General features: G+C 37.7%; 1 protein-coding gene across 4 annotated transcripts in view; it reads left to right on the forward strand.

The window, feature by feature from the left end:
• The first annotated feature begins 1,496 nt into the window (after positions 1-1,496).
• Positions 1,497-14,999, forward strand: part of LOC126271809 (DDB1- and CUL4-associated factor 6-like) — a 191,834-nt gene continuing 178,331 nt past the window's right edge. For 2 of the 4 annotated variants that reach the window (XR_007549149.1, XR_007549150.1), the window contains exons 1-3: positions 1,497-2,536; positions 3,764-3,918; positions 10,116-10,233. Coding sequence is in view for 2 of the 4 variants with exons in the window: in XM_049974180.1 (XP_049830137.1) it covers positions 2,449-2,536; positions 3,764-3,918; positions 10,116-10,233 (361 nt within the window). In the remaining 2 variants the exon portion in view is untranslated. The remainder of the gene's footprint in view (positions 2,537-3,763; positions 3,919-10,115; positions 10,234-14,999) is intronic. The other 2 variants (XM_049974180.1, XM_049974181.1) reach the window with 1 other exon arrangement.

The raw sequence follows: 14,999 nt of genomic DNA on the forward strand, positions 1-14,999 counted from the left end.
AGACTGGAAGTTGAATCAACAACTGAAGAAAGTGAAACTGAAGGAGGCCTATCTCTGATACGTAGTGATGAAGAAAATGGGACCAAAATAACACTGGACAATCTCAGGAAAGAAATGATAAACTGTGAAGAAGAAAAAGAGGCAAACTTTTTTGGAGCCAAAGATAAAATTACAGTTGGAAACTATGTTCTGGTAGCTTTTGCAACAAAATGTAAAAAAATTCATTTTATTGGCCAAGTTACCAAAATTAGTGATTTAGGAGATCCAGAAGTGATTTCCCTCAGATGCAAAAATAAAGACAAAGCATGACACCACATTCTGCTGGCCTGATAGAAGAGATGAGACAGAAGTTCCATCCTCTGATGTCATTTCAGTGCTGCCTGAGCCTACTTTGAGTCGCAGAGGAGACCTGACATTTGGTGTTCCATTTGATTCATACAACATACAGTGACTAAATAATAGTTAGGGCCTAAGTGTGAATATAGTAAGTTGAATTAGGGCAGTTTAGCGTTAAACACAAATTGCTAACAACTTTAGTTCAATTACCATGAAAAATAATAGAAAGTGAACTTATAAAGTGAATTTTTCTTCTCTCTTGATACTAGATATTTTATTATTTTTGTTAAATTGCCTAATAAAGAAGAAATATTACTTTTGTAGAATTTAAACTAATCAATTACTGTCCTAAAACAAAAATAAATCATCTATGAAGCAGTCTGTTTCAGTGTTTTATGGTTTAGGCTAATACTTATTTTTTAGTTTAGCTACCATTTTCTGTGTATTTCATAATATACAAAGAGGTTTGTGCAAAAAAATTCATATCTTGAGTAAAATTTAAGATATATTAATAATTTAAAAATCCTCAAATTCAGTAAAAATTGGGTAATCAGGCCAATTATCCCAAGTCTCTTTTTACAATGCTCAGTATGGGTACAACAATGCGGGGTTACACTTGCCCTGAACCATGGGGCAAATGTAACCTCACAACACAAAATTTTGAAACCAATTAATTGACCATATAATTTCTTTTTTCAGAAACAAAATGTAGATTGTTTAAAAGTCAATAAGTCAAACTTTAAGCATGAGAAATTTCAAAATCATATCTTCAGTAACAAGTTGGCACTTTGGTGCCAAAGTTGAATTATGCCAAAACGTGGTTACACATACCCCACTTCACCCTACATATTTAAGTAAATATTAAGCTACAAAAAGATGCTAAACAGCAGCTGTTGAATAAAGATGAGGAAAATGCAATTTTTTCAGAGTATCAGCTTTTCTTCAATTTTTTGGGTAACTTTTTGCAAGGTTAAGGAAGAATAGTATTAAGCAGTACAGTTAACATATTAACTAACTTTCTGTGTTCTGCTTCGCTTTTGATGGCAATGCTCCTCAGCAGTAAAGTTCTCATTCTTAATGGAATCTACACAACACAGTGGATGCATGAATGAATATGAGTTACAAGAAGTTGTGGTCATTGGCATTTAATAAGCTGGTCCAAGGTGTTGATACATTAGGTAAATTTAATAATACTATCGACATGATGATATTTCCCCGTAAACGATTAAGGATGAACTATGACCTCGGTCTTCCTTTGAATAAGCACGGCTAGATTAATCTTTTGAACTGCCTGAGAGTTCAGTATCAACAGACTACAGCACAGAAATTCTGAACCTTGCATAAGAAACTCGCAAACTGGTGAAAAAAAACAATTTCCCAGTGCCTTAGTTTAAATTGGTAGGCCGTAATCGATGCGTACTGTAATTTAAAAAACTGTGCCGAAGTCTGCACGCGACTAAAATCCTTTCTCACTATTCTATGAAACGCAGGTGCTGAAGAATTCTATATACTCTGTAGCACTTTATTTCCGTTTACATGCATAACAGAAATGTAAACGACTTTACGTCATCGAAGAATTATTTCAAACTGCACAGTAAACAATATTAAACATTGGCACAAAAACAGGCAACCCTTCCCTATGGTCAAACAGCCAAAGTTCTCACGGACTGAAGATGAATCTCTTAATCGGCGCCGGAAAGATGTGTTGATTACTTATAATACATCCATGCAAAACTCAACAACTGTTGTTTATTTAACAAGTGGGCTATGTTGAACGCGTTGGTTGTTTTCCTTGATAAAGATATTGTTGCTATCTACAAATATTTGGCTGCAGTAAAACAAATGACGCCTGGAAAATTTGGTGTCAAGAAACAGCTGATCGTGTGTTGAACGCTGCGACTCACAGAGCGAATTTATTTTTAGCGTAATGGTGTCGTGATGTGTTGGGAGGGAGCGTGCCAGCTAAAATCTGAGAGTAAAAACTGTTTGTTCCAAACAAAGATAATTCGCAAAGGAAATTGTTTACGGTATTCTACATGTTTGTTGCTCAGAACTTGACACTGCAGTTTTAGACAACTGGAAGTGTTTAAAGAAAACGAAAGTAGCATAATAATGAAAGGTAGGAAAAGCGTGTTTCGAGATGTTTTTCATCAGCCATACGACGATAAAACAAGAATAAAGTTATACAACAGCAGCAAAGGTTGGTGTCTAGTAAGAGGAATGTCATCATGGATTGATTGTTGATCTATTTTTACATCGCTACCTATTTGAAGAAAATGAAACAACAGTACTAGATGTAAATGCAGTGGTCTGTCTTCATTTCCTTATAGTAAATGGATTTTGAGCCTAGTAAAATGACTACGAATATAGGGATAGCAACGGGAACACCACTGTAAGATCGTGACTCACTTTAGTTGCAGACAGTGCTGTTTACTAAACAAAAAAGAGCTATCCAATTAATAGGGAGCCACCCCCCCCCCCCCCCCCCCGCCCTCTCTACGCTGCTGACAGGAAGTATCGACAGTTGCTAACGTAAATAGTGAGTTTCAAAGGACCCACGAAATGTTTGATGTTAGCAAACGATTAGCTATCATGGGGACAGCAATGGAATATGTTGTATTGATCGGAAAAAAAATATACTATCAAGTACCTATATGAAGCAATAAAATTTCTTGACACCCTGAAAGCAAATTGAAAGCCAGTAAACGAAAGAAAGTTTACTATGGATTAACATGCTCACAGTTGTGATATTTACATTTATTCTGATGACTATGCAGCTAGAAAAGACGTTATCTATTGATTTAAATCCTGGTATACAAAACTAATGCGCAGAATCATTCAGTGCGGTGATATTCCTGGCTCACAGTTTTCATTCGTTCATCATGCTTTGCAGGTCCCATCAATAAGGAGAATTTGCAGGGATGTGGAAAGTAATCAAGTTAATAATAGAAAATTGAATAGTATATTGTGTCAACAACAAATAACCACTATAGGCTTGCTGTTGATGCAATGTGTGTTTAAGCCAATAAAATTGTCAAGTAAATTATAACAAAGCTGCTCTTTATCTCCTATTGGTAGCTTAACATTTCAAACCAACAATTACAGCGTTTCAGCTTAAAGGAAAGTATTGTTAGAAACAAAAACTTGTGGAAACTTACCAATGGTGTAAATAGACAATTGCCGTAATATGAAATTGTTTAACAAGTTTTTCATAAATGACAACTGAACACTTATCTGTGTGCAACATTTATTTGTAGTTGTACTATAAATTAACTCTACATTGCTTCCGACTTGGAACTGTAATTTTTTTTTGTTTTCTTCTTCTTGTGAAATATTTCATTTTCAGTTTTGTGGCATTTGTGTACATAGGGGAGGTTCAGAGAAGAGTACTGTTATTGTAATACCATGGATGTTCTTTGTCTGTCAGGAAGCCTCGATTTAATACAGAGACTTCGCTTACTGAAGAGCCTGCCTGTGCATAATGGCTGTGTGAATTCAATTTGTTGGAATGAGACAGGGGAATACATCCTTTCAGGCTCAGATGATCAACATCTTGTTGTAACACATGGTTACAATTATAAGGTAATATGTTCGAAACTGTAAAGTTTACTAGTTTTTATGTATACAGTTAGTCATATTACATTCTTAGTAAATTCTTGATAATCGTTAAGAAGACTCATCTGAGTGCAATTTATTAGTGCTCCATTGTAACTGTACCAGAGGGTCAATCTCTCTCATATTGAGAAGTTGCGGTGTAATGTCAAACTTGTTGATCAACAAATATTGGTTGTTAGATCAGAGTCTTCAGATCTCTCTCGTAACACAGGTTAATACTGAAGGCTATAGTGTACTCCACATACTCCTATTATTGAACGATGGAGCACCATCATGTTAATATATTTTCGGGTTGATGAAAACTCTCTAAATGTTCCCTGAGAAAATATTGTAAACACCTGCATGGAACCTGTTTACTGTATCTGACACATCAGTAACCCATGTACTATTTCTACAAGTCTGTCTGTCACTTTCAAGTGTTCATAGTAAACAATCACCAAAACTGACAATGGCCAGGAGAGTGATGTACTGACTACATGCCCCTCCACATCTGAATCCAATCATGCCTGTCAGCTGCAAACAGTCAGTAATGTTGGGCCCTCTGAGGCCTGTTCGTACAGAGTTAAAATTCACTGGATAGATATGTACCCGGTAGAGCAGTTCATAATGGGAATGAACCACCATAGTATACAGTCACTGTAAAGAAGAAATAGAGACTACTGCAAAATAGGAGTAAAACAAAACGTAGGGCCCTATAGATGATGAATGAAACATGCCTGACTGTCAAGAGAGCAATGCATTGTGCCTTAAGTGACTATCGTATTAGTATATTGGCAAGTGATCTTCCGCAGAACCCAAAGAAATTCTGGTTGTATTTGAAGGCTGTTAGGGGCACCAAAGTTAGTGTCTGGTGCCCAGGGAATGAGAAATTGAGGGTAGCAAAGCAAAAGCTGAAATACTTAACTCCATTTTCCAATGTTTTCAAAGGAAAACCCAGGAGAACTGTCCCAATTTAATTGCTGTACCACTGAAAAGATGCATGAAATAAGTAATAGTGCCAATTGTGTCGAGAAGCAGCTGAAATCGTTAAAATTGAACAAAGCTCCAGCCCCCCCCACCCCCCCTTCCCTGTCCCTCTGATGAAATCCCTGTCAGATTCTGTACTAAATTTTCGCCTGAGTTAGCCCCTCTTCTAACCATAATCTTTCGTAGGTCCATTGAACAAAAAACAGTGTCCAGTTCGTGGAAAAAACACAGGTCACACCCGTCTACAAATAGGGTAGAAGAAGTGATCCACAAAACTATTGTCAACTATCCTTGACATCAATTTGTTGTAGAATCTTAGAAATATTCTGAGCTCAAACATAATGAGGTATCTTGAACACAATGACCTCCTTAGTGCCAACCATCATGGATTTTGAAAACACAGATCATGTGAAACTCAACTCGCCATTTCCTCACAATGACACTGAAAGCTTTAGATACTGACAAACAGGTAGATACAGTGTTCCTTGATTTCTCAAAAGCATTTGACTCAGCACTGCACCTATGCTTATTATCAAAAGTACGATCATATGGGGTATCAAGTGTAATTTGTGACTGGATTGAGGACTTCTTGGTAGGGAGAACACAGCATGGATGTAGCATCATTGTCAGATGTAGAAGTAACTTCGTGTGTGCCCCAGGGAAGTGTGTTGGGCCTTTTTGTTCGTTTTGTGTATTAATGACCTTTCAGATAATCAGGATTTTTGCAGATGATGCAATTATCTGTAATGAAGTACTATCTGAGTGAAGCTGAACAAATATTCAGTCAGATCTCGTAAGATTTCTACACGGTGCAGAGATTGGCAACTTGCTCTAAATGTTCAGAAATGTAAAATTTTGCGCTTCACTAAAAGAAAAGAGGGGAAAAAAAGGAGTATCCTATGACTACAATATCAATGAGTCACTTTGGAATTGACCAACTCGTTCAAATACCTGGGTGTGACACTTTGTAGGAATATGAAATGGAATGATCTCATATGTTCAGTCATGTGTAAAGCAGGTGGTAGGCTTCGATTTATTGGTAGAATACTTGGGAAGTGCAATCAGTCTACAAAGGAAATTGCCTACAAATCACTCATGTAACAGATTCTAGAACATTTCTCAAGTGTGTTGGACCTGTACCAGACAGGACTAACAGGGGATATTGAACGTATGCAGAGGACAGCACAAATGGTCACAGGTTTGTTAACACATACAGAGAAGGACAGTATGAATGGTCACAGATTTGTTCAGTACATGATAGTGTGTCAGAGAGATGCAGAAGGAACTGAACTGGCAGTTTCTTGAAGACAGATGTAAACTCTCCCAAGAAAGTCTATTAACAAAGTTTCAACAATTGGCTTTAAATGATTACTCTAGGGATATACAGCAACTCCCTATGTACCGCTCACATAGGGATCGTGAGGATAAGATTAGAATTATTGCTACACACACACACAGAGGCATTCAGACAGTCATTCTACCAGTGCTCCATAAGTGAACGGAACAGGAAGAAACCCAAGTAACTGGTACAATGGGACGTAGACTCTGCCATGCACCTCATGGTGGTTTTCAGAGAAGAGATGTAGGTGCAGATGAAGTTTTAGTGTAGATCTGCAGTACTAAATCAGTAAACATGATTTTAAATTAATTTTAATCTGCTAATAACAGTATGAATGGTAGTAGTAATAACGAAATTACCCCAGAGCTCGTACTTTCTCCAGGTGTTAGCAGTAGAAATCTTACCAATTTCAATTTTGTAGCCAGATGATAAGGTTCCATAGTTGTAAAATTCAGTTACTTGAGCACAGACAAACAGTTGGTTCCTTTACTACCTGTGTTTTAATGAAGTGAAATGATGGTATGGCATTGCTGGGCGAGATGCCCCATCCAGGGAAGTTCGGCCGCTGAGTGCGAGTCTTATTTCAGTTGACGCCAAATTGGGCGACTCGCTTGCCAGTGATGAGGATGAAATGATGATGAGCACAACACAACACCCAGTCCACGAGCTTAGAAAATCTTCAATGCGGCCGGTAATCAAACCCAGGCCCGCTGCGTGGGAGGCAAGCACGTAAAAACATGGTATAAACTGGGGAGACATAACCTAAAAGTGCCCAGAAAACTCATAGTGCTGAAAAGCCAATCTGAGAACATTCTCCACAATTGTCCTCACCAAAGTGTTTTTTGCTTGATGAGCATCTCCCTAATCTAAAAACGCTCAGAAAATTTACAAAGGTGAAAAATCATTATGAGAACATTGTCCATTGCTATCTTGGCCAAAGTATTCTTTGATTAACCAGCATCTTCTGATGTCACAAGTGTTTGTTTAGAGTTTCAAGATACTGCCTTTCATGACTAAGCAGATGGATGTAGTCTGAAAATAACACTAACAAATGATGAAAGGCTGCCAGTTTCTAGCTGTGGGTCAGTTTTAAAATACTTTGATGGGTTATCATACTCATCATCTTGTGGCAAAGTAGTGAGATATTGCAGGTGTCCTGGTATTTACATGATATAGGCAAGCTCAACCTCCCCATGGATACATGAGCTGAGGCTTGTGCGATTGGTGGGCGGGAGGGTTGCTGGACAGGCACTGTGGAGTGGAAGTGAACCGAGACTGGAGGCTTTGTTTGAATCTCTTTGTGGACACTGTTAATCCAACTCATACGCTGGTCATACTTTAAGCATATAGTTGCTGATGTGGGGTTGATAGAAATTAGGTTCCATGAAAATCTCACCAACGGGGATATCAGCTCAATTCATTATGGAATCCTGTGTTAGCAGCTGAATCCCATTCAGCAGTGAACAGCATGTGAAGATGCTCAAGAATATCCATGCAAAGATGAAAAATGTTTTAAGATGTCTGAATTTTTGCCATCATTAGCTTTAACAGTCTTTCATTTATAGGAATTTCAATCTCATAAATCAGATCTTGAGAAATATGGTAAGGAAATTTCTGGCAGAAGGTAAATAATTTAGAAGTGAAAGAGACCACTCACCGAATAGTAGAAGTAATGAGACACACACACACACACACTCACACACACACACACACACACACACACACACACACACACACACAACATATATGCATGACTGTGTCTCATTGCTTCCGCTATTCTGTGTGTGGTCTCCTTTACTACTAAATTTTGTAAAATCTTGAAGAATTATAAGAAAGATGCAGCGGATTAAGTGATGTATTTTTCAGATGTTCATTGTTCAAAGGAAAATGTGCCAAACCAAATAAGGAAACAGACCCTGACTTGCAGTCATTATAGGCATTCAGTTTGACTCCTAATGCCCGTTCCACAGGACAGATTTTGCATGGTGTGCAAAGTGGTGATCTTTGCAGCTCCACCACACATCATATTTGTGGCAGAACAACGATCACACCAGATGATGCTTGCTGCCACCACTTCCACTCCCCACCCCAAAAACACTATCTAGGCTTATTTAGACCATACTGCTATCAGCAGTTCACATAGCACTCTTAAAATGCTCATATATGAGAATTGTCCTCATACCACTGAAAAGGTGAATGAAATAAGTATTAGTGTCCATGGCATTGAGAAACAGCTGAAATTGTTAAAAAGCTCCAGGCCCCAATGGAATCCCTGTGAGATTCTTCGCTGAGTTTGTGGCTGAGTTAGTCACTCTTCTAACTGTAATCTAGTTTAGATCCCTTGAACAAAAGATCATACCCATTTCTTGGAAAAAGGCACAGGTCACATCTGTCTACAGGAAGGCTAGTAGAAATGATCCACAACGCTACCATCCAGTATCCTTGACATCAATTTATTGTAGAATTTTAGCACATATTCTGAGCTAAAAAATAATGAGGTATCTTGAACAGAAAAGCTCCTCAGCGCCAACCAGCATGAGTTTCGAAAACATCAGTCATGTGAAACCCAATTCGCACTTCTCTCATGTGACATACTGAAAGCTTTGGGTCAAGGCAACCCATAGATATAGTATTTCTTGACTTCCAAAAAAAAATTGACTCTGCACTGTGCCTACAGTTATTGTCAAAAGTGTGATCATATAGTCTATCAAGAGAAATTTGCATCTGAATTGTGGACTTTTTGGTAGGGAGGACCCAGCATGTTATCTTGGATGGAGAGTCATCGTCAGATGCAGAAATAACTTCGGGTGTGCCCCCAGGCAATTGTGTTGGGGTCCTTGCTGTTCATGTTGTGTATTGATGACCTTGCACACAATCAGGCTTTTTACAGATAAATCACTTGTCTATAGGGAAGTACTATCTGAGAAAACTGCATAAATATTCGGTCAGATTGTGATAAGATTTCAATATCATGCAGAGATTGGTAACTTGCTCTAAATGTTCAGAAATGTTAAATTTCACATTTCACAAAATGAACAAAACATAGTATCCTATGATTTTAGTATCAATGAGTCACTGTTGAAATCAGCCAATTCATGCAAATACTTGGGTATGACACTTTGCAGGGATATGAAATGGAATGATCACATAGCAGGTGGTATTGGTTTATTTGTAGAATACTGGAGAAGTGCATTCTACGAAAGAGATTTCTTACAAATCACTCATGTAACAGATTCTAGAACATTGCTCAAATGTGCACCATATGGGCCTACTAGAGGATATTGAATATGTACAGTGAAGGGCAGCCTGAATGGTCAGAGGTTTGATCAGTCCATGGGAAAGTGTCACAGAGATACTGAAGGAACCGAACTGGCAGACTCTTGAAGACAGATGTAAACACTCCTAAGAAAGTCTATTAACCAAGTTCTTAAAATGGGTTTAAATGATTACTCCAGGGATATACTACAACCCTCTATGTATCGCTCACATGGGCATCGTATGGTTCGCAGAGTATAGATATAGATGTAGATGTAGGTGAAGGTATGAAAGTCCTGTTTCTGTGTCTACCTCAGATAAGGTATTGCTTGATAGTGGTTTGGTTTACTATGTCTGGGAATAAGTTTGCCCATAACAGCTTTCTTTAGTGACTGTAAAAGTATGTATAATGTAAAAATCTAAGTTCACTGGTGACACACCAGTTATAAAATTCATTTCTTATTGCCAGTTGTCTTACATGTTCCCCCTGTACCATACTGTGTGTGTGTGTGTGTGTGTGTGTGTGTGTGTGTGTGTGTGTGTGCCCTAATGTTATTTTTGTTGTATAACTTTACAATTTAAAACTTTGTAGTGCATTTTCCAGGTTCTTACTGATCTGAAAACTAGTCATCGTGCCAACATATTCAGTGCTAAGTTCCTACCAAGCAGTGGTGACACAAGTATCATCTCATGTTCTGGTGATGGCATAATACTCTACACTGGTTGGTACTCCTCTGTGATGTAGATTAGACATGGATGTATGAATTTGGAAATAATTGGTCTCATAATAGAAATATTTTCCAATAGACTATTTTATAATGTATGGTTTTATTACAGTGCATTTTTTGAAGTTTTATGCTAAGCCTGGAAGGAAATTACTTGTCTATGAGTGAACTTTGAGTAATATTAAATTCTCTTGTTTGTTTTGAAAGCATTAACTCAGAATTTGTAGTCTTCCAGCACCTCACTGAAATTTTTATTAAATCTAACAGTTCCGTTTTGTTTACTTGAATTCCCCGTTAATATTTAAGTCAGTGAAGAAGTTGCTTGAGTTGAGTGTTTAATAATTTGTCACTACCACAGTTTTATTGTAACAACGTATTAAAGTGACACAGCAGATCTGGAACAGGGAAGGATTTTGTGGCTTACATGAAAACGTGGCCTAAGGACAATGTACACATAGAAAGTTAACTTTTTGAATAACTGTGTAGTATGTACAAAATTGTAACACATACTAACCAAATGGATGATTTGACAGCAGATTCTTTCTTAAAAGACTTTTTATCACAATTAATGTTCCTGTAGCAATTGTAAAATATAGTCATGACATCAAATTTAGTTCTTAACATTTAGAGAACGTTACCAGATATGAAGTTTTATTATGGTTTTAGGACACATTTTAGGAAAGGTTTAAAGGCCATAATCACTGTACACTTAAACATAGCCTCAGATACTAACACCTTTTCTGTAATTACCATGTTTCTATTTTTGAATTTCATCAGATTTTGTTATATCAGATAGTTACATATTCTCTGTCAGTGACACACAAATGCAGGCACTTTTGATGTAAAAAAGTTTGTTAAATTAATCAACCAAAAGATGTTTTGCATCACTTCTTATTTTCCTGTTTCTTCTCACACTATGAGGAAGCCGACTGCACATAATAGTAAATTTCTTTGAAGATAAGTAACCCTGGAAGTAATTTTGGGTAAATAGTTTCATTTTCACAATTTGAAATAACACAGTGTCAATGCTATTTCAGGATGCTAAAAAACTGTATGAGGTAACCTCTTACAGATTAAAGCAAAGTCCTCCACTCTAAATGTAGCATCCTGTTGAGAGTATAATGAATCTGGTGCTCTGTCCCATGTGAAGGGAAAAATTACAATTTGTTTTTGGTTTTCAGTAATCTAGCTTGAAGTTTTGATGTAGCAACATTTTATCAAACCCATTACATCACTGAACTTTGTGAGGCCACTTTCATGGTACAATTTTGTATGTGCATCATATATGTTATTCGTGTCTATTCTGAGGCGGATAGACATTTATTTACTTGTTTGCCATACCACTGTGACTGGAAGTAAGTCTGATAAGTTATGCCTCCCTGGGAGCTTATGTCTCCTTTATGGGTATATGCAGTGTGCATGAGACCTTAAGCCACCACAGAATTGTTCTCTTTCTTTCCTATGCCGCAATTCCCCCATCTTCATCCCCCCTACCCCCCCCCCCCCCCCCCCTCTCTCTCTCTCTCTCTCTCTCTCTCTCTCTCTCTCTCTCTCTCTCTCTCTGTTGTGCCCACTTGACCTTAGTGTTGCATCTTGATGCCACTGTGTCTATTCTTTAAGTTGTTTCTTCAGGTTGTTTTCCTTGCTTTCTTCTCATGATTATCTTTTTGGTAAAATATTGGAGTCCCTGCTTTTGGGGTTGACTCTGCACCTTTTTTTTCCAAATTTTGACTGTAGTGTGTACCATATGGTGGAGAAGACCTAAGTGGGACACATCCACATGACAGTAAAATCACCTATGCATTTCCACTATTTGGATATCTACTGTTGCCAACAAGCCACAGCCCGCATCTCGTGGTCGTGCGGTAGCGTTCTCGCTTCCCACACCCGGGTTCCCGGGTTCGATTCCCGGCGGGGTCAGGGGTTTTCTCTGCCTCGTGATGGCTGGGTGTTGTGTGATGTCCTTAGGTTAGTTGGGTTTAAGTAGTTCTAAGTTCTAGGGGACTGATGACCATAGATGTTAAGTCCCATAGTGCTCAGGGCCATTTGAACCATTTTGAACCAACAAGCCACCGTGGTAGCCAATCTGACAAGTTGGGATCATCAGGTGTCAGGTACCTTCTCCATCATTACCACCTGACATTGCAGGATTTGGGTGGTTGATGCTCAAGCTGTTACTGCCCTGTGCAAAATGTCTTTTCTTGTAGGGCATATTGAGTCTGTACTATGGCCTCAAGCAGGAGGATATAGCCATTATTGGGTGGTACCCTTGAAGAGCTTTGACAGGTAGATGGCAGGCATACTGCCCACAACCTTTCCTTCCTGTCACTTGGACAAGGGAATGATTAGAAAACAAGAAATGAAATTTACTCATTGTTTAGGTTGTGCTAGGACAGATTGTCATTCCATCATAACAATGACATTACTGTTTGTTAAGTATGTCAAAGATAATTTTATGAACTAGTTACCCTGGAAAAAAGGTGGAGTGGGTCTGTGTAGAGTAAAGCAGAAACTGAAATCCCTATCTTAAGCACTCCAAACCGGAAACATTTTAGGAGATGTCCCTATCACTATTGCCCCACCCAATATCCTATGTACAACCAAAGGCATTATCTTTCAAGTGTAAAACACTCCAGCTGAACAAAGAACTCAGAGCAAACATAGAACATCACAGCATGAATTTTGTACAGCATATATAGAAGGTCTCAAAGGAAAATTGGGTTGGCACTGCAGCTTTCATATTGGCATTTGAAGGACACATCCTACCAGAAAACATAAGAATCGTGGCATATAGCTGTGGCGCTAAGCCTTACGTTCTGCTACCCACAAGGTGTTTCTGATGTTTCAGTTTTGATCGTGTACCATATTTTTGTCCTTCAGAACCCATCTCTGGCAATTGTGGCAGAACTCCATATGATGACCACCCTTGTGAAAAAAAACTTCGCGGTGTGCAGTCTGCCCAGACCATCATTTTCTAAGTGTTGCAAGTTGTCTCAGGTTTTAAGAAAGAAAAGAGAACACAGGAACAGAGTATGTCAAAACTTGAATAAGTATGAATGTCTCCATTTAATTTATATGAACATGAAATTTGTGAAAGCTATAGTTAGCAACTTCTCTGTTCCAAGTTGTGAACTACCTATCAGATCAATAAATCATTCGAGGAAGAAGTTACTACTTCCTTTTGACATCACCTAAGCTGAGCCTTGCTGATAGCAGTCACTTCCATCCTCCACCCTTCTCCTTAGGTGTGTTCTCCTCTTGCATTTTAACTGCCTGACACACAAGAATAACAATCGCTGGGAGGAGTGGATATGGCAGCCAGGCCATAGAACAGTCCTATTGTCCTTTTATTTGCATAAAGAAGCTGAGGAAACCTATCAATAATTTGTAAAGCAAAAACTACATTGAGAGTACCACTTGACTTCGAATCCCCCCCCATGTAAGACAGATCTATTGATTCATTAATAAGACTTAATTACTGATGGACAAAATTCAGAAAGTACAACAGGCTAAGAAGCAACTATGGATTTATTAATGGCTGTGTAGATGACACTTAAGAAATCTGAATAATGAAATTGGGTCATGAAACTCTAATAACAACTTACATTCAAAAGTCATTCATTCTGGGACGATATTACCTTCATTCATGCTAACATTGAATATTATTCATGTACACAGCCAAATTCATATTATGGCTCTGTTTCAACAATGTCTTATTGACTCTGGCCAGTTGTGAATGACAACCACGTCTATCATGCTGCCTATCCAAAACGAGTTGTAACCAAAGATTTAGCCAAGCTTTTCCACAACTCACAGAGGCTATATTTATTCTCGTATTGACAAAGGTATGGAAATGGTAACCCCACTTCCCCATAACTCTTATATTTTTGACCTTGGGTTCCTCACGTGTTTGTCAAATCTAATGGCAGAAACTCAAACAGGCCCTGAACAAAATATTCAAGTTATTCAAGAAAGATTATAAAAGGCAAGAAAGATCAGACACTCACTAATGTTGTGGGATGTCTATAACTAATATACAAATTGCATAATTAACATATCTGTAACTACTGGAAAGACATATAATGGCAACAAAAATAAACAATTACGAAGGCAATGTGTAAGTAGGTAATAAACAAATACGGAGAAAACTTGTTAGTGGAATACAGTCATAGAGGAAAGAAGGACCAATGTAATCTAACTTTGAAACTGTGGCCACTATTAAATAATCAAGAAGATAGCACTTTTAAAGATACTAAATAAAAAACAAGATCGCTTCCGTAAAAACACAGCCATTTACTTCTGTGTAAGCACTCAGTCTGTTATGTAATTAAGTAGTATGAAATCAGTGTCAAATCTTGAAAGACTTTAAAAGTAATATTAGGTTGACTGGCTTATAACTCTCTGTCAGTGCAATCATTTGATGTAACAGTTGAACTGTGAATATTTATGGAGTAAAATGCTTTTTCATAAAAGTTAGTTATGTGAAAAAGAGAGATCTAAAGACATAAAAACATCTTGCAGCAATATTCAGATCATAGTAGCCCCAGATAAATAATAGATGTGATCAAACAAGATTATTAAATCATTACATTACATAGTGTTTAGATAAAATTGTATCATCAGAAAATTTCTGTCTAAAATTGGTAGTATAAGTTTACTAAAATGTTAGAATATGATTCAGAAAGACCTTCAAAAATGGTAAATTCTCTTTTTTTATGTAGATGCACTTTCATGATGCACTATTTAATTCACCATTTCACTAT

Source organism: Schistocerca gregaria, chromosome 1, assembly GCF_023897955.1.
Source record: "Schistocerca gregaria isolate iqSchGreg1 chromosome 1, iqSchGreg1.2, whole genome shotgun sequence".
Lineage (NCBI taxonomy): Eukaryota > Metazoa > Arthropoda > Insecta > Orthoptera > Acrididae > Schistocerca > Schistocerca gregaria.